Source organism: Ailuropoda melanoleuca, chromosome 2 (genome assembly GCF_002007445.2).
Source record: "Ailuropoda melanoleuca isolate Jingjing chromosome 2, ASM200744v2, whole genome shotgun sequence".
In the NCBI taxonomy this organism is placed as follows: domain Eukaryota; kingdom Metazoa; phylum Chordata; class Mammalia; order Carnivora; family Ursidae; genus Ailuropoda; species Ailuropoda melanoleuca.
In genome coordinates, this window is record NC_048219.1 from 4,738,484 (window position 1) to 4,766,311 (window position 27,828).

Below are 27,828 nucleotides of genomic sequence, written 5' to 3' on the forward strand. Positions count from 1 at the left end.
CCACTAATTTGGAAATAATTTTATATTTTCAGGTTGCAGGAATAAGAACAGTACAAAGACCATCCTTTACCCAGTTTACCTATTAGCATGTTACCCCATTTGCTTTATTATTTGCTCCTTCTCTTGAAGTTGTATACACCGTATTCCCTAAGAGCAGGAATATATATCTTGTATCACAACATTATAGTTACCAGCTTCTGTAAAGCAGTCTGTAATCCCCTGCTGCCCCAAACTCCTCCCCTCCTTTCCAGAAGAGAAAACTAAAAGGCAAAACTGATTAAGTGACTTACCCAGTGTAAAGTTCTATAGCTTCTAAGTGGAAAACCCAGCCTGTTTTTCAAGTCAGGTATTGGTCCATGTCCCTAACATCACAGAAGGATCTTTTCTTCTTTTTTTCCTCCTGACAAGTCAAATCATTTAGTAATATAATATAGTAATTAAAATTTGTAATTGCTCCTCTAAACCAGATATAACCATCCCACAGAATAAAGGACTTGATCTATAGAGGACTCTGCGTGACCATGATGTCCTTAACGGTGTATTTAGCTGTAGGATAAGCCCTTAGAAACGTTATTGTTTCGTTGTTTTGCTCCTGCTTCTTAGTTTGTATAAATAAGAATGTTCTTGAATTTGAGTGTCTAGATTTTTTTTTTTAGGTTTTTATTTGAGAGAGGGAGAGGGCATCCAAGCGGGGCGGGGGTGGGAAGGAGCAGAGGGAGGAGAGAAACAGGCCGACTTCCCACCAACCGTAGAGCCCAACGTGGGGCTCAGTCTGAAGACCCTTAGATCATGACCTGAGCCAAAAGCATCAGTCCGTCCCTTAGCCAGCGGCTTAACCAGCTGAGCCGCCCAGGCACCCTTGAGCGTCTTGGTTTTAAAGGGCTTTTAGATTGACTTGGTTTAAGTCTTGATATATCCTGCTTTGACGACAGATAGAGTAGTATTCCTTTAAAGTATGAGAGGGGGCTGTTATTTACCAAAACTGCATCTAACAAATGGTGACCAGGTTCCTGGTCTACAAAGAGCAGAGTCCAAAGGGTGTCACGGGGAATTCAAAGTCTAACTGTGGAGTAAACTTCTTTCCTGTCTTTATTTTTTGGCATGTTTTTCCTCAGTGTCAATATTTACCAAAATGTGGTCTGTCCCCCAAATGCATCAGAATTAGAATTACTTGAAGTGCTGGTTAAAAATTGCAGATTCCTGGATCCCACCAAAGACATACTGAATCCAAATGTCTGGAGGTGAGGCTTGGTAATCTGTATTTTATCTTATTTTTTAAAGATTTATTTATTTATTTGAGAGAGAGAGAGTGCCTGTGAGCTGGGGGAGGGAGTAGAGAGGGGGATAGGGAGAGAGAATCCTGAACAGACTCTCCACTGAGCATGGAGCCCGACTTGGGGCTTGATCCCATGATGCGTGAGATCATGACCTGAGCCGAAACCAAGTGTCAGATGTTTGACTGACTGAGCCACCCACGCGCCCCAGTAATCTGCATTTTAAACACACTGCCTGTGGACTTTTATGTATCCTGAGATAGGAGAAGCCTGCTCTTCTATACTTCCGTCACATCTATGTCAGGCATCTTCAGAGCTTTTCTGTATTTGTTCTGTGACTTTTTAAAAAAAGATTATTTATGTATTTATTTGAGAGAGGGAGAGAGCACACAGAGGCAGAGGAAGAAGCAGACCCCCCACTGAGCAGGGAGCCTAATGTGGGGCTTGGTCCCAGGACCCTGGGATGGTCACCTGAGCTGAAAAGACAGACGCTTAACCTACTGAGCCACCCAGGCGCCCCTGTGACTTTTGTTTTACATCATTAGTTCCACAGTTCTTTCCCCTTTCTTATTTTCGGGAAGAATAAAGTAGGGATTCTAATGACTTGAACTGAAGAACCCATTGTTAGGCCTTGAGTTCTGTGCATGAAGCATCTTTAAAGTCAAGTAACATGTACGAAAAACTCTTACCATATGCCAGGAACTGTGTCTACCCTAACTGATTTGACCCCCTAATAACGTGGTGTAGGAAGTCAAGTTTCACAGATGGTAAGTAACTTACTAAAGAGTACACATCTAGTAAGTAGTGAGGCAGGATTCAAATTCGTATATGTCTGGTTCTAAACCTTGTTCCCTTCATGCTCTGCAGGCCCCGTAGAAGGACGATAGCTTGTGAAGCCTTAGGACTCTCAAGCTTGGTTCTGGCATGTGGTTAGGAAAAACTCTGAAGAAATGAATAATAGAAACCAGGTGACTTTGCCCATTTATCATGTTCTTTTGAGACTTTTACGTTAATCGAAGTCTAAGCAAGCCATTTTGTGTATTCAGTTAAGTTAGATAGAATCCACACTAAAGGTAAAACGAAGCCTTAGGGGCGCCTGGGTGGCACAGCGGTTAAGCGTCTGCCTTCGGCTCAGGACGTGATCCCGGCGTTCTGGGATCGAGCCCCAACATCAGGCTCCTCTGCTATGAGCCTGCTTCTTCCTCTCCCACTCCCCCTGCTTGTGTTCCCTCTCTCGCTGGCTGTCTCTATCTCTGTCAAATAAATAAAAAATCTTAAAAAAAAAACAAAAAAACAAAAAATAACCGGAGCCTTAAAGTTTTTTTTTAAGTTTATTCTTCTGGCAGCATGTTGTGTATGCATTCCCTGGAAAATGTGTCGAGTGTCAGGAGCACATTTTTACCTTCCGATCCCAGGCTCGGCTTTCTTAACCCTAGTCACTGTCACCCCCACCCCCAATCCCTTAAACACAAAGAAATAGAGAGGAACGAAGTTCAAGCTCACCTTCTTGGGTGTTTTAAAATGACTATTCTAGCAACTGATTAAACTGGGTTTTCTAAGTGAGCCATTCCTTAACCTTGAATTAGTAAAACATTAAAATATTTATGGCATCTACCACTGACCCCTATTCAGCAATGTAGGAGTTAATCTGGCAGTTTCTGATTAAATACTGGTATTAGGCAATTCACGAATTACAACGGAGGCCTAGAGGGAGAAAGGTGAGGAACAGTGAGTCTTTAAGAGAAACCCCAGATCGCAAGTTAAACAAAACTACCCCTTTTATAAGAACAAAACCTAAATGAATGTGAAGATTCATCTTTATCTGGAAATGGGTGGTTATTTCTGTGTCAGTGGGATTCTTCGTTTTTGCTTTATTTGGGTTTTCTAATTTTTGGGAAAACATTATGGGCATGTATGTTTTTTGTAGAATATGAAATCATAATATTAGAACTATGTTTTCCAAGTTAAAATCTCATCTAGTATGTGTTTATTTATACTTGTATTTTGTGCTTATATATTTAAAACAGCTTTATTGAGATATAATTCATATATCATATAATACATCTATTTGAAGTGTACAATTCAGTGGTTTTTAGTATATTCACAAAGTTGTGCAGCCATCACCACAGTCCAGTTTTAGAACGTTTTTAGCACTCCAGAAAAAAAATCCCTGTACTCGTTAGCAGTCATTCCCCAACCCTTCTTTCCTTCCTGCCCCATGAAAGCCTGAGGTAGGCAACTACTAATCTATTTTCTGTGTCTATGGATTTGCCTATTTTGGACATTTCATATAAATGGAATCATATACTGTGTGTTTTTTTGTGACTGGCTCCTTTCATTTAGCATAATTTTTCGAGGTTCTTCCAACTTCTAGCGTATATCAAAATACTTCATTGCTTTGTATAATTGAATACTGTTCCACTGTATGGGTATACCATGTTTTCTACATTTTTAGTTTTGCTTTCTAAATTCAATACTTCTGAGAGACTTCTGCTTCTGAGAAGGCAGAGTAGATGAGTTTCTTGTGGNGGTTTTTTTTTTTTTTTTTTTTGCCTGGATGTATCCCAGACTCAGAGCTAGAGTTGCTGGCAGCCGGGAACACAGGTGCAGACAACGTTCTAAGAGAAGTCCACTCTCTCTAGCCAGAGGACCAGGAAAGGGGCAGCCTAGGCTTACGACAGAAGACTCAGGCAATAGCTGCTCTACTTCAGACACCACAGGGAAACACGGTGACTGTCCTCCTACCCATGCCAGCAAAGGCCCCATGGTTAGCCAGACTTCCACCCTCTGGCCGTGGTCTGTAATGAACAGATCCTTTATTGAACGGCATTGGGTGGTCTCCAGGGGTTTGCCGTTACAAACGGTGCTTCAGTGTTCCTCTCTCTTACTCGTGTCTTTGGGCATCTGTATCAATGGTTCTACAGAATAAATTTATATGTATGAAATTGTTGGATGAATACCATAAATAAAGTCTTCAAAAATAACTGTTAGATGGATGACATCAAAATACGGAAATATATAGGAAGTATTTTTTAAAAGTTTTTTTTTTTTTTTTAAGATTTTATTTGAGAGAGAGACAGAGAGCACAAGCAGGACAGAGGGAGAGGGACAAGCAGACTCCCTGCAGAGCAGGGAACCCGACGCGGGTCTCAATCTCAGGATCCTGGGATCACGAGCTGAGCTGAAGGTGGCCACTCAACTGACTGAGCCACCCAGGCATCCCAAGAAGTGTAATATTTTCAGTCTACTTTTTCTCTTATTCTGTCTTCCAGTTCAGTGATTCTTTCCTCTGTCCCTTCCATTTGGCTGTTTGGCTGTTGAACTGATGCATTCTTTGAGCTCTTTTTTGTTTGTTTGTTTTAGTTATAAAATTTCCTTCTGGTTCTTCTTTACATCTTCTATTTCTTTGCTGAGGCTTTCTATGTTTTCACTTGTTTCAAGCTGTTCATAATTGCTTGTTGAGGCACTTTTATCATGGCTGCTTTAAAATCTTTGTCAGCAAATTCTGTCATCCTGATGGCGACACTATTGATTGACTTTTTTCATTCAGTTTGATTTGGTTCTTAGTATGACAAGTGAGTTTTGATCGGAACTTGGACATTATCCTATTACGTTGAGAGTCTGGACCTTGTTTAAACCTCTTTAACACTCAAATAAGATTTCTCTGCTCTGGAGGAGGGTGGGAGGGGAGAAGGACAATGACACTGCCTTGTTACAGCCAGATAGAGAATTAATATCTATAGGGCCCTCCATTGATACCCCTGGGGCAGCTCCTCATTTCTGCTAGGCAGGGGTGGGTATTCCAGTTCCCTGTGTAGTCTCCCCTGACACCCCGGGTGAGGTGGTCTCATTACCTCTGGTTGATCGTTAATGTCCTGACCACTGTACACTGGGCCTCCTCTGACCCCCACCCGAGCAGGAGGAATAGGGCTTCCTTTTACTGGCTGGCAGGGTTGAAAGCCCTGCCTCCCTCCTTGGCCCTCTTGGACACCATTCTGGTGGGCGCGTTACAGCCTCCGGAGGGTTGATTGCATTAGATTGGGAATAAAGTAACGTAGATCATAAAAAAGTTGTATATAGCGTGATCAGATTTTTAAAAGAGAAAGGTAGTATGTATACAGAAAATAAAAATCTAGAAGATTAAGCAACTAGTGAATGGTTCAAAGGTAGGGGAACTCTGACCTTCTGCAGGGTTTCAGTTTTTAATTACTTTAAAAATGAGTGTACTGTTAGAAGCAGTAAAAAAGCAAAGTTCTTTTTTTCAAAGGTATACTTTTCTTAGATGCTATTGTTGGATATAACTATGTGTTAATTTTTGTTATAATAAAAAACTGGATATAGAATAAAGGTATCCTGATTTTCAGTGTATAATGCTTTCCACTATGCCAGAACATTCTCCTCAGTCAATTGTACCAATAGGTTATGTTCAATGCAGTTCATATTGAAGAGCATGCTTTTGATCTTTTACCCGGAATGGAATTTTATTGAAGTGTTGAAATGGAACTTGATTATTATGACACGCATTAAAGGAGGAAGTTTTTGACTTAGGAGTCTAGAGATCGGAATTTTTCCAGTTTCACTACACTTGATGAAAACATGATCTGGTTATTAGCTCCCAATCTTCTCATGCTATTAAAAGTTCAGAAAAACTTGTACTTGGCAAGGTTTCTTATTTGAATTGTCATGAGTTTTGGGAGTAGTTAATTCCAATAGCAGTTTTTCAGATCTACGTGAAGCTGGTGCATCTTTTATTTGTGTGTGCGTAAAAGAACAGTTTCATAAGGAGTATGAGATGTGTGAAAGCTTCAGATGTGCCGGAGAGAGTACATTGGTACAATTTGCTTGAAAATTATAAGGAAAGGGGGCCTTTGCATCCTGGCTAGGTCTTCATGCAGCGTCCATGTCCCGAGGGTCTTCTTTAGGGACTCTAGAATGTGCTCTGGAGACCGTCGTAGGAAATTGTGCTGTGCTATTTTTGATCTGTAGCCAGTTGCTGTTTATCTCCAAGCTTGCCTTAGGTTTAATGTCTTTCCAAGTGCCTATATGTCACATCTTTATTACAAATTCTTTACCAATATAATTATTTTAACGCTGCTATGACAGGCATCTTAGGAAATGATGGTTCATTTTATAGATTAAACAAATGGAGTAGGACAGAGTGAGTCGGACTTGTTTTTTGTCTACCAAACTTTACTGCTTTTTCAGTAAGTCTGAAATTTGGTATACGTTTTCTTGTAATTACACTTCTGCTGCTACGCATGTTAGTACTGGGAGGGGAAAACAAAACAAGAATGATAGTAAGATTTGAGTCTCGAAGGCCACAAGCTTGTGTAAAAATATTAGCAAGCTATATAGAAAGATGGTATCTTAACTAATTATCTGTGATAAACTCACTTGTATGTTATCAGTGTTCTATAGGTGTTGGGATGGGCGGCATCTTCAAAAAAGTGACTTTGAGCACCAGCTTGTTACATAGTATGGTAGGATCACTTAGTACTGTGAACTGCCTTGTACTTTGAAGGAGGAGTGTGACCTTCCCACACCAGTGCCTCTCCGTGTCTTGGGCAGATGTTTTGCTTTGTGATCTCCCTGGGTGCCTGTAACAAAATGAGAATTCCTGGGCCCCACCCAGGAATTCTTCTGAATCAGAATCTCTGGATATAAAGCCCAGAAATCCTCCTTTAAAATGTTTATTTAGATTATTCTAAATCACATTAAAGTTTAAGAACGAGACCTTCTTTAGCAAGTCAAGTTTTGTGAGGGTTGAGTACCAGAAATTAATATGATTCACAGTGGCCACAATTCTATGTGTGTTTCGTTTCTGATAAAGAATAATTAAAAAAATGAGTTCAGTTGTAACTGTCCTCGTGCTATCTGATTAGAGTAGGATTCTGGGATCCTCCTTTTACGCCCATGTATTTTGTTAGTTGTGTTATGTTTAATCAGGTAACTGCTTTTACTTATTTTTTACTCCACCCTATTTCCGCATTAGTTTAGGAATTAGTAACTTTACTAATGTAGCATCTTACTGAAGTGGCTTCTGAATAGCTGGAGAGTTACTTCAGGGTAATAAACAGAACTTGAGCCATGCGTCTCTGAATGAGCTGTTGAAAGTTATTTCTGGCTTTCTCCACAGACTTTGTGGTGAAGAGGGCTGTGTTGCTCCCTAGCAAGCGTCAGAATGTTCTCTTCCAGCATGCTGGCTTTCTTTCCCCCACTCCTGTTTGTCCCTCCTTTGTAAAGTGGGGGCTCTGTCCCACCCTGGTTTTTAGGAAAATTCTACCTCGTCATTGAGCTTGGGGAAGTCGTCAGCTGTTCCGTTCATATTAAGTAGGATTACAGATAGCTTTTTACAAAGATATCTTGTTATTTTCTTGCTCCTTGAAGGAATGTGTAAAGCAGGGTATGGGATTTTCATAATGAATATTTTTTTAAATGGGTGGAGCTTGGTGATTATTTAACTGTTTGGATAACACACCTGCAAGTTTCCCCCTTTATGTTGCTTTTTAAAGAATACTGTCTCATAGAACAAGAAATGGCTTAACATTTCATTAAATTAGTTAAAAGCAAATAAAAAAATTCAGTGGAACTCACCACATTTTAAGCACTCATTGGCCATATGTCACAAATGACTACTGTATTTGGACAGTGGTAATACAGATCATTTCTACCATTGCAGAAAGTTCTCTAGGACAGCGCTGTAGTAGACTGGCTTTTTTTAAAGAAGAGAGGGGGCGAATGAAAGAGCAGAATAAGAGACCTGAGTTTGCACCCTTCCTTCTACAATGCAACTTTGCCTGTTTTCTCGAACCCTTGATTGTAATTCAGAAAAAGGTCTATCATTTTAAGTATCACCACTTTGACCCTGTTCTTCCGTGTTGATTTCTCTTTCCCAGGCTGGCAGTGATGGTGAAAGCATAGGAAACTGCCCCTTTTCCCAGAGGCTCTTCATGATCCTTTGGCTCAAGGGAGTTGTATTTAGTGTCACAACCGTGGACCTGAAGAGGTAAGACTTTGTTGCCATTTGAAATTAACTGAAGTTGAATATATACTGTTTTGTTTGATTTTCTCCCCATTCCTCACTTTGCATGCATATGTTCTCTAAAGGAAATAAATCTATTTGTTAAAGTTCAGCTGATTTGTGGACAAATTTAACTTGTATAAGTGTTATGGATAATTCACAGTGTCAGTAAATTGCATTTGCTGGCCACTCAGTATTTTGAAGAACTTACTGTATGTTTATTTTTAATTTCAAGAGCAGCACCGGGAACTAAATTTTAGTGTAAATGCAGGGAAATTTTTGACTTTCCAGAGTAAACGTGGAGCTATGAAGAGCTTTCTAAGCAGACCACTTCTTGCTTTAAAATGTATTAAACACATGGTGTATGTAATCTGGATTCTTAAAGATAAGGGTGGGATTTTAGGAGGATGAATACTACTGTGGTCTGTTTCATTTACTGTACTTTTCAGGGAATAATAGGAATTTTCTGTAATATGATTTTAACCGTATTTCTTTAAATATAATTGTGAAAGAAGAGTGATTATGCATGGCCCTGTGATTGCTCTTGCTAGTTAAAAATTGTTTCTGACTTTCTCTCTGTAGACCACAGTGGAGAGGGCTGAGAAGAGCCCTGATAAATAGTGAGCTCCTTTTACTCAGGAGCTTTGGTTCTTCCTTAGCAAACAGGTTTGAGGTGAAGAACATTCATACTTAGGGGAGAAGAAGAGACTTAAGGGTTAAGAGCAGTTATACTAATAGAAAATCTAGCATTGAACAGTGGAAATGTATCACCTCTTGACACTAAGGCAACACCATTGTTGCTTTTTTTTTTTTTTTAAGTATATCAGTCACGACCAGCGTCCAGGAAAAACTGTGGATGGGCTGTCACATGATGGGTGGCGGAATTCTTGCGTGTTATTCCTCCGGGCGTCGCCAAGAGAGAGTTATCTGGGAGCTGTCATCCCGTTCCCAGTTCTTGGCTGGCGTTCCCTGGTTCTGCCAGTTCCTTCGACTTGATTCTTTCCTTAACTGCTAGTGCACTTATTTGAGATTTTGGAGACCTCAGATTTGTGTATTGAAAATAAGCCGTGATTCTTCTAGGACCCCCTTCAGTTCTGTATATGAATGCAGAGGTACGCCTGAGAGTTCAAACTGCAGGCTCTTTCAAAGATAGACCTACCTCATTTTGGACAGAGCTGCTGTAAGAATGAAATAATTCAAGTAGTTACCCTTCTATTACTGTTTTTTTCCTTACACGCACTCAAAAAGGAAGTTTCTCAATGTAACTTCTAAAAATAGACCATGCTACCAGGCACACACCCTAACTGTGTCTTAAAATACATGGATTTCTCCTATTCCATTTTTGGCTTGGAGCAAGTGAGTTGACTGCCACGCTTCGAGAAAGCCTTCTTTGAGGAGCTCGACACAGTGCTTGATTGTGGCCCATACCAGTGATGGTGCCATGAGCGAGGGGAATCTGGTTCAGGGAAGGATGTGAACTCCCAGTGGCTGTTTCACTTTTCCTGCACAAACTCCTGAAGACGTTAGTTCTGTGTGTTGGTTGATGTTTGAGGACTCGTATGTGTTTAAGAGGAGTATACCCTCCATGTGCAAAGTGACACCTGGGAAGTAGGATGGAAGATTCAGGGCTTCCTAATCAGTCAGTATAACCATCCAAAGAAGGTGTCTGTTTATTTTCTAGGGCTTTTTGTAAAATCAACAGAGAGCATTTAAAGCTGGAGGCCATATTCATTTCCTTGAGAAATCTTAGGTCTGTGGTACATTGAAAACCTGCTTCTCAAGGGCCATTAAAAGTATAGAAGTTGGACAGGATAATGAATCCCCTTCACCCCCAGCCCCTGGTCATCAGCTTCCCCTTCACAGGTACCACTGCATTTAGGTTTGGTCTTTTATTCTTCCGGACCGTTTCTATGAATTTACACACTTACATTCTTTTTTTTTTTTTTTTTTAATAAGATTTTATTTATTTATTTGACAGACAGTCAGCAGGAGAGGGAACACAAGCAGGGGGAGTGGGAGAGGAAGAAGCAGGCTCATAGCAGAGGAGCCTGATGTGGGGCTCGATCCCATAACACCGGGATCACGCCCTGAGCCGAAGGCAGACGCTTAACCGCTGTGCCACCCAGGCGCCCCTACACACTTACAGTCTTGAGTCAAATTTCAAGAGAGTGAACATGGGCTCAAAAAACCATTTATAAGATAAAGTCACAGAGGAGTAAAACACTCCATAGTAAGAAGTACCTTTCATAATCTTAACTTTAAAACTTTAGATATGACTGCTTTTATAAAACTGTGGGGGAGAAAATGCCTCTAGTGCTTATTTCTTGCTTTTCCTGCTAATTGCTAATTCTTTGCTGAAGGGAACCGATCGCAGAACCAGCCAGAGGAGAGCGATAAGACTCTGTTGCAAGCTATTTAGAGGCCCACTCTGTGCTCTGAGAAAATTATTGTTACATGACATTTCATCCATAAGAACAAGCTGGTTTCCAGTTCTGGCACGGTGTGACACGTTCTCTTTGAATCTCAGTTGGTGTTAATGACTATGCTGGTGGTATTCGTGTGCCCCTGGGAGGCTTGGAACAATCTCCCATTGCCTGCCTGCCTGCCAGTGCTGCCTTAATGCTTTAGTGGGAGTCATCTCTAAGCCTCATTTTCTGTTGATGCTGCAATTGTATTACAGAACTTGCAGATTTAAAAAAAAAAGTGCCCAGGCTTCAGAAGGAATTTAGACTTACATCAACCACCATTTAAGCAAAATCTTCAGCTGAATATAAATGAAAATATTAAACTTTCGGGGCATATTGAAAGATGTCATATGGTGTCACTCATTTATGGAACATAAGAAGTAGGAAGATCGGTAGGAGAAGAAAGGGAAGAAGAAGGGGGGGTAAACAGAAGGGGGAATGAACCATGAGAGACTATGGACTCTGAGAAACAAACTGAGGGTGTCAGAGGGGAGGGGGGTGGGGGAATGGGATAGGCTGGTGATGGGTATTAAGGAGGGCACGTATTGCATGGTGCACTGGGTGTTATACGCAAGTAATGAATCATGGAACTTTACATCAAAAACTAGGGGTGGGGGCCTGGGTAGCGCAGTGGTTAAGCATCTGCCTTCGGCTCAGGGCGTGATCCCAGTGTTCTGGGTTCGAGCCCCACATCAGGCTCCTCCACTATGAGCCTGCTTCTTCCTCTCCCACTCCCCCTGCTTGTGTTCCCTCTCTCGCTGGCTGTCTCTCTCTGTCAAATAAATAAGTAAATAAATAAAATCTTAAAAAAAAAAACAAAAACTAGGGGTAAAAAAAAAAACAAAAACTAGGGGTGTACTGTATGGTGACTAACATAATACAATAAAAAATTTTATTAAAAAAAAGGAAAGATGTTATCACATGTCATCAAATGGGGAGCAGTGGATTAGGGATAGAGACCTGGTTCTGTGTGGAAAGAGCCCTGTCACTGGTTTCCCTAGGACATTGGGCAAGACGTCTCATCTTTGGAGGTCAGTTACTCCTTTTTAAAGTCAGGAAAAAGGAAGGAAAACATTAACATGAAATCTTCAGTGTCTACTTTGTGCTGACCACTGTTAGGATACTTTTTACTACTCATCAAACCATTTTCAGACCTGTCGTTGAATAGAATTCATTGTTTTTTATATCATACTTCCTGGCTGACAGGAAGATGAAAATCTTTGAAGATTTCTGCTACCTTATTATGCCCAGAAATTTCTAACTCAGTGATCAGCATCTTTAGAGCACAGGTAAGCCTGAGAGGCAGGCAAAGGGAAGAGAAAGAAGAAACTGTGACAACAATAGTTCCCCCCCACACACACACCCCGTCTCTCTTTGTCTCTGTTTCTCTCACACATACACACACCTGAGACGCTGACGTGGATATAGCTGAGTGTCACACACTTGTTAGGTAAGCTTTTCTAGTTTTGAGAAATGAGAGTGGAAATGACTACTTTAAGAAATTAGCTTTTTATTATAAAAGCAGTGATATCTGCTGTATTCCCAGTGAATAAAATCCCTCCTCTGTGATATTCTCTGAGAAGATAAATACATTGGAGAAGACTGCTTTTAAAAAACCTGAGAAATGTATGCTTCCATTTTCCCATTTCCCCCTTAAACACTGAAACTTTCTAATGCTTTGCATTGTCACAAATGGTTTCCTTCCTCATCACATACCATTTGTAATGTATTGTGTAAGGCTTACTTGTAAATTGCCGTAATAATAGCGTAAAGTTTTAGAAACTGATTATGATAGTTTAAACATTAATAATTTTGTAACAGTTTAACACAGAGCTGTAAAACTGATAGTTCTGCGTATCTTGAAAGTCATTTATAAACTCAGAACAAAATCTGATTTCTGAATAGATCTTTCAGGTAGTTTGCTTTCCTTATGTCTCTGTGGTTCCATCCTTCTGCAAACAGTCTTCAGCAAGCTGAGAGGTCAGTTTGATTTCCAGGTGGTGACAGTGGTTTGAAGGACACATACAGAGAGACTGAATGGAATGGAACAGGCCAGCTTGTAGAGAGACCCGCCATTTCCTGCTGTCGGCGGGTCAGGAGAGTACAGACTCCCCCCCTTCCCTTCGTGAGGTTGACTTGAGCTACACGAAGCCCTTGTTACCCCTGCAAATCAAGATAGGTGTCTCGTAAACGCATTCTGAATCACGTGCATGCCCCCTGTATGTGTTTTGAGGGTGAGGGGACAGAAACACGGAGTGAGACAGACAGATATGGACAGTCATAGAGAGAGAGCACACTTCATTGCAATGTCTTTACGGTCTTTTTCAAAATGATTTCAAAGATAATAAATAGATCCTGTTGAGGTCACTAAGAGCTGAATTAGAAGAACAGATTATTGGTGAATCTTTTTCTAAACCTATCAGTGTAAACTCTCCAAACTGTGTTAAGAAAATCTCTTAAGAATTCTAGAAGCTGTATTTGAAACCTTTTGGTGGGTGCTGTTTTGACGTGATTGCTCGGCAAATTGACATTAAAGTAGACAAAGATTTGGCAGTATTCCATGTCATCAAAATAAAATCCTTTAACTGGTTGAATTGGAACACATAGACCGTTGCTCCGTAACTAGGCCCTTGGTGTGTATGTTTTGGTGAATCCATGATTCATTCATTCCATTGGTGACTTTAGTCAGAATATGGCAAACCTAGTGAAGAATAATAGGAGCACAGTATTCTGAAACCAAGGATTTTTGGTGTTAACTTTTTTTTTCATACTTGCCATGTTTTCTTGATTTGTGTGGATGAATTTTATGCCTTTGAAAATCAGTACCTTCAAAAAGTACTCAATTAAAAATAGAAGTCTAGGGGTTCTTGGGTGGCTCAGTTGGTTAAGCATCTCTTAGTTTCAGCCCAGGTCATGATCTCAGTGTTAAGACTGGCTCCACGCTCAGTGGACTCAAGATTCTCTCACCCTTTCCCGCGCCCCCCGCCCCCTGCACCATGTGTGTATGGGGGGGGGTATATGCCCACATGCGCTTTCTTTCTCTCTCTCTCTCAAATAAAATCTTTTAAAAAATATTTATATATTTTATATATTTTCTACATACTTAGTATTTTCCCCCTCTGTTTAGTGGAGTCAGCTAGTTACAAAATAGGTCATCTTTAAGAACCGGCTCCAGTGTCCTGTGGCTGTACTGTACTCATTTTATAAGAAGAAGCTGGAGCCGGGCCACCTGTGCAGTGTTTGCCAGTTGTTGCAACTGTACTGAATTAAACTTTAATTGAAGTTAAGCCACTTAAGTTGCTTAAAGTATTAGGTCCCATGGGGTTCCTCCCAGTCGTCCTTTCCCTCTGTCTCTTGTATTGGTTTCTCTTTATTTCCTTTTCTTCAACCAGAAGCAAAATGGGAGAGAACAGAATTTTTGTCATCTACTCTGAAAAAAAAAAAAAAAAAAAAAAAAAAAAAGGACTCCTCAAATAAGTAACATTAAAAATAAGAAAACTCCCAAACCTTGAAGAGTGCACTCTTCTCTCATAGCATGAATTATATGCACTTTGCTTTTTCTAGATGTCACTTAAGGGAATGAGTTTGAATGAAGGGATTTTATGAAACAAACCAAAGATCTCCTGAAATTTTTAGCCATTGTCTATCTGTTCAGTTTCATTTCTGTCATACTGCGCTTGTGAAATGTTAAGTTTCTGTGCAGCGTCTGTAAAATGAGCCTTTGTGGGTCAAACAAAACACCCGAGGCCTTGGGAGTGCCAGGTGAGATTCTGCTCGGCTGATGACTCGGTACAGCTTCTAAGTCACCTCGGTGTTTGCAACTTGAACATTTATTTTGAAGTCTGCTAATCCATTCAGACGCCTCCAGGTTTTCTTCTGGGATTTACGTTCACTTGGAGTAAGGACCCAACATGGTTGCCCTTCATCTCAACACTTAATCCTAGAAAATAGTTTCATTGCCCTTGGTTTTTTTTTTTTTTTTTTAAATCGTTATAGCTTTTCTGCAGAAACAGTGGACTATTCACTAGTCACTGATATTAGTAGAAAATTGGTAATCATATGCTTGGTTTCACTTTATTTACAAGACTGTTTTTTTATTTGACAGAGATAGAGACAGCCAGCGAGAGAGGGAACACAAGCAGGGGGAGTGGGAGAGGAAGAAGCAGGCTCACAGCGGAAGAGCCTGACGTGGGGCTCGATCCCAGAACGCCGGGATCACGCCCTGAGCCGAAGGCAGACGCCTAACCGCTGTGCCACCCAGGCGCCCCACAAGACTATTTTTTTAAATGATTTTATATATTTATTTATTTAGAGAGAGAGAGAAAGAGAAAGCACAAAAGGGGGGAGGGACAGAGGGAGAAGCAGACTCCCCGCTGAGCAGAGAGCCCAGTGTGGGACTTGATCCTGGAACTCTGAGATCATGACCCGAGCTGAAGGCAGACGCTTAACCAGCTGAGCCACCCAGGTGTCCAACTTACAAGTCTCTATTAATCAGATTTCTTATTACAGTCAGTTAATGCTAGATAACCAGTTTTGAACCATCAGACTCAAGTAGAGTTTAAAACTGCCAACCCCATCTCCTGCATAATGCTATGTTAATGTGATGCTGAAAGCAGGCATGGATCTCATTTTCATACTTTGGTTTAGCTCTTGTTCACAAGCCTTATTTGATTTGATCTTCACAGGCAAAGTGGGTCTTATATCGGAGTACAGAGCAGGAAATCCAAAGAGGTTGTGATTTCCTTTGTCACGTAGCTGGTAGATGGCAGAACTATGCAATTTGGGACTTTAACCAGGTCGTTTTTATTCAGTCTTTGGCTCTTTCTTCTCTACCATGCCAACTTTATCCCTCCCCTAATAAATATTTTTATTTGGAGAGCTAAAAGCTGTCATAATTTATTATAGAATAGCTGTTACTTATTTTGCTGCCCTCCCCGTAATGGGTTATTGTAAAGCATCTATTCCTTTCTTTCCCTTTATCTAACTCTAACTTGTTCATGAAAAATTATTTGTAAAACATACAGATGCATGTTATTACCTTACATTTAGGCATTAATGGACTGTTAGTCATAAAAATGTTGATGGATATGTTTTCTAACTTTGGAATGAGAAAAGTCTTTTTTTTTTTTTAAGATTTATTTATTCATTAAAGAGGGTGAGCAGTGACAGGGGGAGGGACAGAGAGAGAGAATCTCGAGCAGACTCCCTGCTGAGCTCGGAGCCCGATGCGAGCTTCCATCCCATGACCCTGAGTCGTGATCAGAGCTGAAACCAAGAGTTGGATGCTTAACCAACTGAGCCACCCAGGTGGCCCCCCCCCTTAACTTTAAAATGTTAAGATTTGAAAATAAATTTATACACTCTGAACTGTTAAGGTTTCTGGACCCTTGGTCCAGGTCTTCATGTGTTGAGGAGGAAATAAAGTATAACTGGGAACATCTGTGAGCTGTGAGTGGGAACGTGAGGGGGACTTGAAGACCAAAGATGGTGCGGTCTGGGGCCTGTTGGACTTGTTAGTGATCAAGGAATAGGTGGTCAGGGTGAGAAGTAAAAAGGACTAGCTAGACAAACCGAAGAAATGAAACCCAGAAACGGACTAGTTCTGACCTGGATTTGGGTACTTACATGAGTTCCACGAGTCTCATGGCACACGTCACTGTTTAAATAAACGTGGATCTGGAAGACTTACTCTACTTTCATGTATTCCCATCATTTTGTGCTCAACTTTACCTTCTCAGACCAAAGTATACTCAGGAAAGGAATCAGAATTGAACATCAAGCCAGATTGTGACTTTTAGAAGTCCTCTGTTAAAGCTTCGGTTCATCTACAAGTTGATAGAAAACGTGTCTTATTTTTCTTTGGCTTGGGAGGGGATGGGCTCTAGAGCTTGGTAGGGGGCTCTGAGCTAGAAAATGTGGACTGATCAGATAATTAATAAGTCTTTGTATTTTTGGAATGTAGTCGTAGATGAAGCAGTTTCAAACCAGAGTGGGTGGAGGGAGAAAAAAAGGGAGGGGGACAGGGAAGAAATACGTATAAGACCAAGGAAAATTGATAAGCTGGGATGAGTAGAGATTTTGAGGTACACTCTATTTTAAAAATTCTTTTCAATGACAAAGTATTTCACCTTCGTGAGACACTTAGAGATATGCTTTGTCCAAGTTCTGTGCATTTGTGTTAGAGAAGGAAGGAAGGGCTATAATAATAGGTGGGGGGAAAGTTCTTTGAAGCAGTTTTATAGTGCTTTTTTTAAGTTTTAAGTTTTTTAAGTGTATCTTTTTAATTGTGAAAGTTTTCAAACACATACACAAGAATAGAATAAACTTCCCCCTAACTTCAACTCAGTTATTGAGATTTTACCCATTTGCTTTGTCCCTTTTCTTCTTCTTTTTCCCCCTGTTCGGTTTTAAAGCAAATCCTGGGAATCCTGTCATTTCAACCCTCCATACTTCACTGTACATCTCCAAATAATTATATTTTCTTACCCAACCACACTGCCATTATCACATCAGATCTCCAGCATATGATCTGATCTCCCCATTTATCTCCAAAATAGCTTTTTTTCTTTGACTGGTCTGTTCAAATCAGGATCGAAACAAATTTTACTGGTTATGTCTGATTGTTACATCTCTCTCTCTCTCTCTCTCTCTTTTTTTAAGATTTTATTTACTTATTTGACACAGAGAGAGAGAGAGAGAGCACAAGCAGGGGGAGGAGCGGGAGAGGGAGAAGCAACTTCCTGCTAAGCAGGGAGCCCGATCCGGGGCTCGATCCCAGGACCCTGGGATCATGACCTGAGGCAGATGCTTAACCCACTGAGCCTCAGGTGCCCCAATGTCTCTTAAATTTTTCTTAATCTATAACAGTCCCTTCCAGCCACCATTTGTGGCTTTTTCCCCTCATGCTATTAACTGGTAGAAATCCATTCTGTTGAACTGTAGAGTGTCCCGATTCTGTATTTGGCTGATGGCTTCCTTGAGATATCATTTATCTTTGTTCTCCATCTCTTCAAGTTTCCTGTAAGTGAACTTTTTGGTCTCAGAACTCCTTTATACTTTTAAATTATTGAGGACGTCAAAGAGCTTTCAGTAATGTGGGTCATATCTATGAGAAATTTAAAACATATTTACTAGTTAGAATAATCGTGAACTTACTATTTTTTTTATCACAAAATATGTTTTTAATTAAAACTATGTTTTCCAAAACAAAATTAGTTGGAAGAGTGGCATTGTTTTACATTTTGGTACATCTCTTATGTCTGCCTTAATAGAAGACGGAGTCTCCTGTCTGTTTCCATATATATATATATATATATATATATATATATATCACTTTGTGATACCACACGAGTAGCCTACGGAAAACTCGACTTTACAGGCATGACAGAGGGAGGGTGGAAAAAGTAAATGATGTCTTAGTATTATGAGAATGGTTTTGACCTCATGAACCACCTGGTGAAAGGGTCCCCTAGATCCCCCCCCCCACGAATACTTCGTAGATGGTCATGTATGCTTTGTATTTTGTCATTGGGATATACACACTGTCTGGTCATTATTACTGATCCTAGGATTCACTGGTGGGCTTAGGTGAGCCATTTTGGTTTTTAGTAGAGTGGTACCAACATTCCATGCTACTAGTAGTTGTAAGTATCCACTTTCACCATCTTTATCAGTGTTCTGTTGATTTTCAGTTTTTCTTAATAGGAGAGAAATGTCATCATAGTTTACTCTTGAATTTCTTTGATAATTGTTTTTTACGTTTTTCCAGGTGTTCGCTTATTTTATCTATTGTGTATCGATTTCTTTTGACTCCTGTTTGACTTGTTGATGGCTTTTTAATGAATTTGGACAAAATTCTTACCTAATGTGTATTTTGAGCCTTTCTTCACTATAATATTTTGCCCTTTCTGTATTGTGCCTTCCTTTGGTTATGCTTTGTTTTATATACTGAAGTCATTTTGACTGGTGATCTTTTTCCTTGTTGAGTGTGGACTTCTAGGAAAATGGAAAATTGGTAGCAACTGAATTTGGAATCTCATAGTTAGAAAGGACTGTAGGAATTAGCTGCTCTTCCTTATTTTACAAAAAAAAAAAGAAGAAGAAGAAGAAGACGACCTAGAGAAGTTATGGTTTATTCGTCTGCACAATGAGTTGGTGCTAGATTTGAGACTAGAGACTGTTTCCTCTCAATTCTACCACCATTTCTAATAAACACTTCAGTTGAATTTGGAATGAGAATGAAGGAGGACTTTGTCTTTTGGTTAGTATCAGAGGTTCCTGATTTTCTTATTATGTATTTTGTGCTTTGTGAAGGTTTGCTTCTTAGTAGAATGGTATTGCAGCTGTTAAACTAGTAGGAAAAAAATACTATTTACTTTCCTTTCTTTTTTTTTCTTTCTTGGTTTTTTTTTGTTTTTTTTTTGTTTTTTGGGAGAGAGCTGGGAGGGGTAGAGGGAGAGAGAGAGTCTTAAGCAGGCTGTACACCCAGCATGGAGCCTGCTGTGGGGCTTGATCTCATGACCCTGAAATCATGACCTGAGCCGAAATCCAGTCGTATGCTTAACCGACTGAGCCACCTTGGTGCCCCGCAAAATACTTTCTTACTCATTTTTATGTATGTAAACATTTAGAACCACTCCGAGTATTTAAAGTATTGTTGCCTTCCCAGAGTAAAAGATGATCCAGTTTTGACTGTTTTAACAGGAAGCCTGCAGACCTGCAGAACTTGGCTCCTGGGACCCACCCACCGTTTATAACTTTCAACAATGAAGTCAAAACGGATGTAAATAAGATTGAAGAATTTCTTGAAGAAGTCTTATGCCCTCCCAAGTGAGTATCACAGTAAATATGCGTGGAAATGTTACCATCTTTTTAAAATTTGGTCTTTTCTGGCCCTTAGAGCTCTTTCTCTGGATGGTACTGGAGTTGAATCCATACAGTGTTAAGTTGCAGTGACTGGGGCTTCTCTTCATTTATTATAATTAATGCTGCACAGATGTCAGAACTGGCTTCTGGCTAGGCCAATAAGCCTAGGTAAGAATGTGATTAAGCTATGGAGTATACATTGAAAGTAGGTTTGGGACATGGGAGCTAGGTTAGGAAAGACTGGTTCTTTGAGGGGTATTGGTCCCGAACTGAGAGAGAAGTTTAGAGAAGAGAAGAGATGGGCAGAGATAGGTTCAGACTAAACCCAGGCAGAATGTCTTAAGCAGGAGGCACAGTTTGCTGGGGGATTTCTTATCAGGCCATTTTAAAGGTAACTGTCTGAAGCCGTTACTCAAGGGGATTGACTTTTTAGACTGTGTCCCTGGGATTCGGTGTTTATTTATGTATGTCTTTGAAGTGTTCTAGGTTCCCAGGTCCTACACATTAGTCCACATGGTTAACGATTTTAAGGTACCCGGCTATTTCCTATGATGTGAAGTACAGGTGAGGGATAGATGGACTGTAATGACAGTTACCTGGATTGCAAATGTGCAGTTTTGCATCATACTGTGCTCTTGGCGTAGGTTCAGTGCATTACGGATTTCTTCAGGCTTTTCTTGTTCCATTATCCTGAAAACTAAAATGTCGTTCTTCTGGCCCAAGCCTTTCTCGCTAGTTGGTTTGACTTTTACTCTCCATATCCAGATAAATTTCCCAGGAATGGGATTATTGGGTCAGAGGGTTCTAAAATAATGTTACTCAGAATTCACTCATTCATTTATTCTACAGTTACTAGGCAACAAAGCCTTACGAATACGGTAGTGAATAAGACGTAATTCCTGTCCTCAGGAAACACACTCCAGTATGAATGGAGAGGTCGTGTGGTGGCGAGGGAAAGTGAGTGGAATCAGGAAAGGCTTTAAAAAAGAGAGAACACTTGGATTCAGCTTTGATTTACAAAAGGTGGCAGCTCACAGGAAGGAACGATGGGCATTCCAGGCTTTCTTCAACTGTAGGAACACGATTGTAATTATTCCTTCTTGCTATTTTTCTCAGAGGTAATAGACATGAGGATAGTGGTAGAACTAATATCAAAATATTCTGGTTTCTTGGCAGCCTGTATAAGACCTATCATAGCTTTTTATTTTTTTATTATTATTTTTTTAAATAATGTGTTTTGTTTTTTAAAAGATTTTATTTATTTATCTGACAGAGAGAAAGACAGCAAGAGAGGGAACACAAGCAGGGGGAGTGGGAGAGGGAGAAGCAGGCTTCCCACCAAGCAGGGAGCCCGATGTGGGGCTCAATCCCAGGACCCTGGGATCATGACCTGAGCCGAAGATAGATGCTTAACAACTGAGCCACCCAGGCGCCCCATATCATAGCTTTTTAAATTGGACCTTGAAAACAAACATTTTCTTTTTTTTAAACTATTTTATTTTTAAGTAATCTCTACACCCACTGCGGGGCTCCTACTTACAGCCCTGCGATCAAGAGTTGCACGCTCCACCAACTGAACCAGTTAGGCACCCAGAAAATAAACGTTTTTACTTTGCTTTTTATATATAGAAATTTCAGCTTGATTTTGTTTGGGCATATTCATAGAGATACTCTAACCAGAGATGGTCTTTTCTTTCAGTTTAAATACTTTAAAACTTGGAGATCTTTCAGTTCTAAAGGGTTTACAGTGTGCTAAATTCTCTCTAAGGGTATTTTCCTTAAGGTTTTTTTAAAATCATTTTATTTTATCATGCTAAGCATACTCTTTAATCCCCATCCCCTATTGCTATTATTTTCCTTGTTTTTCTGTTGTAGTTTATATTCTGAAGAGAGTTTCTAAGTAAAGTTTTAAAATTCCACTTTGTTTACAGTAGGGAGTATTTTTGATGTTTCTGATGCCTCTGCTGTTACTAACGTTCAGGTGCCGGTGATGGGCCATGTGCGGTGCAGCGTGGGTTATTTTGTGGATTAGCTCACTCCTCTCCAAGACTTTGTGGGGAAACTGCAGACGAGGAGTCTCAGTGACTTGTCCTAGTTTTATAGTTATTGGTGGCAGAGCTGGCATATCAAAGCCAGGCCTATAGGACTTCAAAAACCCGTGTTTCTTCTATTCTCCTCCTTCTGTTTTTCAGTTTTTTATTTCGTTGAGTTTGACTTTTACAAAAGAGGTGAAATGTAAGTCTTTGATTGGGATTGTGCTTTAGCGAGTGTAAGATTGCAGGCTGGCTCAAGCTTGGAGGAAAGGCAGGAGAGAAATCGAAGATAGTTTCCTGTGATGACCAGGTGGGACTGATGGTGGTTGGCAAACTAAATTTAATGAATCCTTTTTAAGAAACAGGTGAGGCTTAACTTCTGATGATTTTTTAATTTCTTTTTTTTTTTTTAAAGATTTTATTTATTTATTCGACAGAGATAGAGACAGCCAGCGAGAGAGGGAACACAAGCAGGGGGAGTGGGAGAGGAAGAAGCAGGCTCATAGCGGAAGAGCCTGATGTGCGGCTCGATCCCATAACGCCGGGATCGCGCCCTGAGCCGAAGGCAGATGCTTAACCGCTGTGCCACCCAGGCGCCCCGTCTTTTTCTTTTTTTTTGAGAGGGAGCGTGCCTGTGTGCGTGTGCAAGTGGTGGGGGGAGGGGCAGAGGGAGAGAATCTCAAGCAAACTCCCCGAGCCTGACTCGGGTCTCCATCTATCTCGACCTGAGATCAAGACCTGAGTCGAAATCAAGAATCAGGTGCTTAACCTGCCCAGGCGCCCCCGATGAGTTTTTACTTCTGTGCACTGGAACAGTGCCTGTAGCTTGGGAGTGCCTTCCCCTTCCTGGGCTCTGCAGCCCCTGATGTGACATGCCGAGGGACAGCAGAGTCTCAGTCATGCAGAATTGTTTCTGGAGAAGGAGCAGGAGGAAGTTCTTTCCAGGACCATCGCGGGCATTCCGGGACCATCTGGGCTCTTGGCCTTTCCCCTCCAGGACAAGGAGGACTTCGGGTCCTTCACTACTGCCGATCCTCCTCAGACCCTGTTGGGAGCCTTCTTGTTTCTAGAGCGGAGGAGGAGAAAAGGCAGAGGAGTTGCACAAGCTGGCAGACCAGACTCTAGCATCTCTAATAACATGGTTTTGGCATTTGATGGTCCTGAGAACAGAGTGTTTTTGTGCGAGCGCTTCTGATTCAATCGTGACAAAGATAAATACGGGCAACTGCTTGTTCCAGAGTTGTTCAGAATCTGGAGACTAGTGAAGAGCTTAGAGCAAGGAACGTGGTGCTGGTTTGTGTGACCAGTATACATAGAAAGAAGAAACTTTATCTTCCTTCTCCTCTGGGGAAAGTATTTATAATATATATTTAGTTCCCCTTGCTTGAATGGAGGGAGTACTTTGCCCAAAAAAGCTTTGAAACTTGGATCTTTAACTGAAGCAGACCTGTGTGCGTGGCTGACTTAATGGTGGAAGGATAGAAGGGTAGGGGAGGCTGACAGTTTTGGAGAAAAGCCCTATAAAGTGTTAGTAGGCCCCCCCCTTTAAGTGAGAAATACAATGAAAGTTGAATTTACAAGGGTAACTTAATGGGTTGTGTAATCAGACTTTATTCTTACATTCACATGAGAAAGAAAATGTCTGAGGTCTTTCCTAAAAGGGTGGAAATATTCTTAGCTAGTCTTAGCGTTAGTAGTCTGTGGCGTAATACAGAATGCAGGATGGGTCCGAAAGTCTGCACGCCCTGGTTGCTTGTGCCCACGATGTCGACACATAGCCTTTTATTGATTACTGGCCTGCCTTTTGTCAAATGTTGAAATGAGGCTCTCAGTCATTGAAAAGTTTTGCTTTATCAAGGTATTTGGGAAAGTGAACATGGTGAATTACTAAAATCCAGTGTTTGGGGGAACGTAAAATAAGCCGGCAGCTGATTGGAGCGCCTCTTGGTTTAGAATTTGATTCATCTTTCAGAGAGAGCTTGATCCGTAGTAAAACGAGAACAAAAACAGCATGTGATCTGGGGACAGGAAACCCGTGTTGTAGTCTGGCAGTACGTTTAACCAGTCTAGGGACTTGGGGGACTCAAGTATATAACCTTTCTGGAATATAATTTCCTTTTAGGCAAAACGAGAGTTTGAGGTGAATGGTCTCTTGTAGTTCTAGTATCGTATGCACTAAATTAACAGTACAAATTTAATGATGTGTCTTGGAGAAGAATAAGGCCTGTTTAACCTGCTTTAGAGAACAGTGGTGGGTTTGTTTTTTTGTTTTTGTTTTATTTTTTAAGAATTGTAATAGCATGTTTTCATATGGATAAGGATATGCCCATTGCAAATGCAGAATTGTTCATTAATTAATTAATTTACAGTGTTCATTTAAATAGGTCTCCAGTAAATATGTTTCTGTGTGCCCCTCAGTACCACCTCTGCACTTAGTATAGTGCCCGACACAGAGCAGACCCTTAATAATTAGAATAAAGGAATATATATGAGTAATGAATGTATAAATGGTCTGCAGTTTAAGCCTACCTTCAGGTCTTCCTTCATTAGAAAAAGTAGGTACAGCTACGTATTGGTTGGGGAAAAGAAGAATAATTTTGGAAACTTGGCAAGAGGAAGACATAGATGTATTGAAGAGGCACTTATGTTCCTTGTGCTATTTTTTGTTTGGAATGAGTCAATGAAGTTACTGTATTAAGAGCAGTAAAAATATTTAAACTGGAGGTTGGGTGTTTTTATAGTCAAGGGGAATTCAGGGATGTTGAACCTGGAATTAACTCTTTTAGCCCAGGCAGGGTGAAAAAAAAAAAAAAGAGGGTAAAGTTTTGTATAGTTAAGAGGAAAAAATATATAATATAGTATACATAATATATAGCCTCTTGAAATTCATTTACCATAATTGTTCACTGAAAAATTCATTCTGTAAATATTTTTGTTTACAAGAGAAATCTTTAAGCTTAAAAATTGAGAGATATTAAAAGGGAAGATAAATTGAGCATGTATGTATTCAGTTATTTTATAATCTCCTATGTCCAGTTTTTTAGCTCCGTCTTTGAATTCAGAATTGCACGTGTAAAAAAATACAAATAAAAAAGCTTACCAGACACTACAGCTTGCAACTGAACTGAATTTCTTCCTAAAAATACCTCACCTTCAGTTTTAATTTTAAAAAAGTGGCAAGACAGCCTCCTAAAATATATGAAGAAATCTAAATTACTAGTTTAACGTAAGGTTTTTTTCCCCAAAGTCTTAACTGCACCAAGCCCAGTTCCCAGTGAAATTTTACAGGGCCTTAAGCCCATGAGTCTTCCTAAAATGGTGCTAATGGTCAGAGTTCCTGGGGAGCCGGCTCCCAGTGGGTGTAGCTCTCTGCTGAGGGGAAGAGGGAGGAGCTGAGCCTTCTCACATGTATTTTCCAATTTGAGGAAGAAATAGACACTGAATATGTGTGTTTGGAATTTGAATACATAAAATACACATTTGTGTGGTTGGAAGAAAAATGTGGGTCATGAATGTCCGTTTTCGAAGCGGATAAAGTTTGTAAGAGCACTTGTTAGCAAAATTCCCCACATCTTACTGTTCTGTTGCTCAGTGCCACCCTGACAATATCTAGTCCATGGGAGGTCCTGGAAAATCCCAAGTGTGGGAGTGAAGTGAGTGATCTGCTTCCTGCTGTTTTTGTCCTTAAACTACTGCGGATGACGAGCTGCCCACTTTTCCCTGCTGTCTGGGTGCTTCCATGCGTGGCATATACCAAGAACCTGGTTGGCATTCCTGTTTCCAGAAACCTGTCTAGTTGAAATGTGGCTAGTGTAATGGCGGAAGTGAGTTTTTAACTTTATATAACCCCGATTTGTTGACATTCCTATTCAGGTAGCCAGCCACACTTCCCTAATGGCTACTGTATTGGGAAATTCAGATGTAGACTATTTCCATCATTGCAGAAAGTTCTTTTGGACAGTGCTGCTCCAGACTTCTCTTTCTAAGGTGCCTGTTGGCCTCGCTATGCCTCTAAACAAGTAGACTGTTTCCCCAGCATCCTAATTTGTAAATGGAGGTGGAGTGCGGATGCCCTTTGGTTGCCAAGAATATTAATATGTGAACAAAAACACTGCAGAGCTTTGTTTCCTAAGGAAAAAACACATCTTAAAAATATCATAGAAAACAGATGATGGCATTTCTTAGAGTAATAACTGTTAAGAGATGTCTAGTAACTCCAACAATGGTTTGTTGATGGAGAGAACTTAATGCTAATGTGTCTTTGGAGGATCTATTATCCATTCTTACTTTTCCCCCTTAGGTACTTGAAGCTTTCACCAAAACACCCAGAATCAAATACTGCGGGAATGGACATCTTTGCCAAATTCTCTGCATATATCAAGAATTCAAGGCCAGAGGCTAATGAAGGTAAAAAAAACAAAAACAAAAAAAACCCCAAAAAACCCAAATGATTGGCTTACCACTGCACTTAAACAAACCAAAAAAACCAACAACAACAACAACCCAAATAAATCCAAAAATCCTGTTATGACAGACAATTTAAATAAATATTTTGGAGTCCAGACCTTCCCATTAAGTATTAAAAACTGGCTTTCACAGTTGATTAGAGATTTGATGATAAACCCAGGGTGAGTCCTTAAATTGCTGTTTTCCTGTTTCTAGCTGGTGGGACAGTGCCTAGCATATGGTAGATGTACGATGCAGTGTTCATTGAATGAATTGTTTTCATGAAGGGGGAGCTATACAAAGAATTAATGGTGCGTCAGAAACAATGAATTGTGTGGTTGTGGTGGTTTGGGATAGATTGCTATAACTTCATTCAAATTATTACTAAATCTTTTGTTTATTATGTGTTCTGGCAGCCTAAAATCAGCCTGGGTGGATTTTTGTGATAACTATCCTTAAAGAGCAATTTGGGGAGTTACCCTAAGAGAGCATTTATACTCCCAGTCTTCCTAATTTCTTTGCATCCTTAAATGGAATTTCAGTTTCAAGTTCTGTTTTCATTTGAGAATTGTTTAGGGTAGTGCAGATAGAAATTCCTTCTTTTATTTATTAAAGGGCACTATCTTATTATTTCATTTACCAAACTGATACGTGTGGTGAAGGGAAGACTCTTTGAAAGAGGTCCGTTTAATGAACCTTGTCTTAACTCCACCATTCAGTCATTTTTCTTCTCTTTGAGATGTTAAGTATTGTGCTCTCTGAGTAAAACTCTCTAGAGAGAACATTAGTGTTTAATTAAAAGTAATTACGGTAACAGAAACGCCGGCTCCTAAAGACGCTTTAATCCATCATGGTTTTGGACGGTTTGGTGGCTTGGGTGCGGTTCTTTTGGGCAGACGTTATGGCTGCAGATGAACAAGAAAACCAAAGGGAAAAAATGATCAGTGCTGGTTAAGCACGAATAAACATCTTTTAAAAAATGGAAACACTTGCTGATTTCCTTCTGTGATTTCAGTGGGCAGAGTTCCAAGCTATTCAGGCTAGTATTTTTTCATTATTAAAATTTAAAATTGTGGCATTTTATAATCTCGTGTTGAATTTCAAGGGTTTCTGGGATAGTATTCACTGCATGTGATGTTTTTCTGCAGCAGAGGGAGAGAGGGAAGAGCCGGAGTGTCCCGGCCTGGCTTACAGCTCTTCAGTGTGTTCCAGTAGCTGCCTAGGTTTGGGAACAACTTTCCTAAGTAATTGGCTTTTTCTCCGACTGATGTTTCAGCCTAAGCAATTTATACACTAAACAAATAGTTACAATGGAACCCCTCCTGTCTGCAGACAGGATCTTTTCTGTCGTACCCTTCCTTCCTGCAGGTGACTTCTTTTCTTTTCACAAAAGAAAATTTCACATCCTTTTATATCCAGAAGCTCTTGCCCATAGTTCCTGAACCCTCTGAGTTAAAATCATAATGTTTTTATTTCTCTGTGTAGTTTTTGGAAGCTGGAGGGTGGTTGAATTTGACACTTGGGGAGGAAAGGGGAATAAAATATGTTTGCTTAAAAAAAAAAAAAAACAACAGAAAAAAACCACCAAACCACAAAGAACAAAACCAAACAATTGCTTTGGGGATGGGATAGAAGGGAGAGAACAGGGGAGAAAGTGACTCATTTAAGTATAACTTTGTATTCTATTTTTTCCTATCAGTTTGTAACTGTCTTAAGTAGCCACC

The 27,828-nt window shown here is 40.2% G+C and overlaps 1 protein-coding gene across 2 annotated transcripts in view; it reads left to right on the forward strand.

The window, feature by feature from the left end:
* CLIC4 (chloride intracellular channel 4) overlaps positions 1-27,828 on the forward strand; it is a 76,360-nt gene that overhangs the window by 27,948 nt on the left and 20,584 nt on the right. For both annotated transcript variants that reach the window (XM_034646826.1, XM_034646820.1), the window contains exons 2-4: positions 8,171-8,280; positions 19,464-19,589; positions 25,959-26,065. In XM_034646826.1, the coding sequence (XP_034502717.1) occupies positions 8,171-8,280; positions 19,464-19,589; positions 25,959-26,065 (343 nt within the window). The remainder of the gene's footprint in view (positions 1-8,170; positions 8,281-19,463; positions 19,590-25,958; positions 26,066-27,828) is intronic.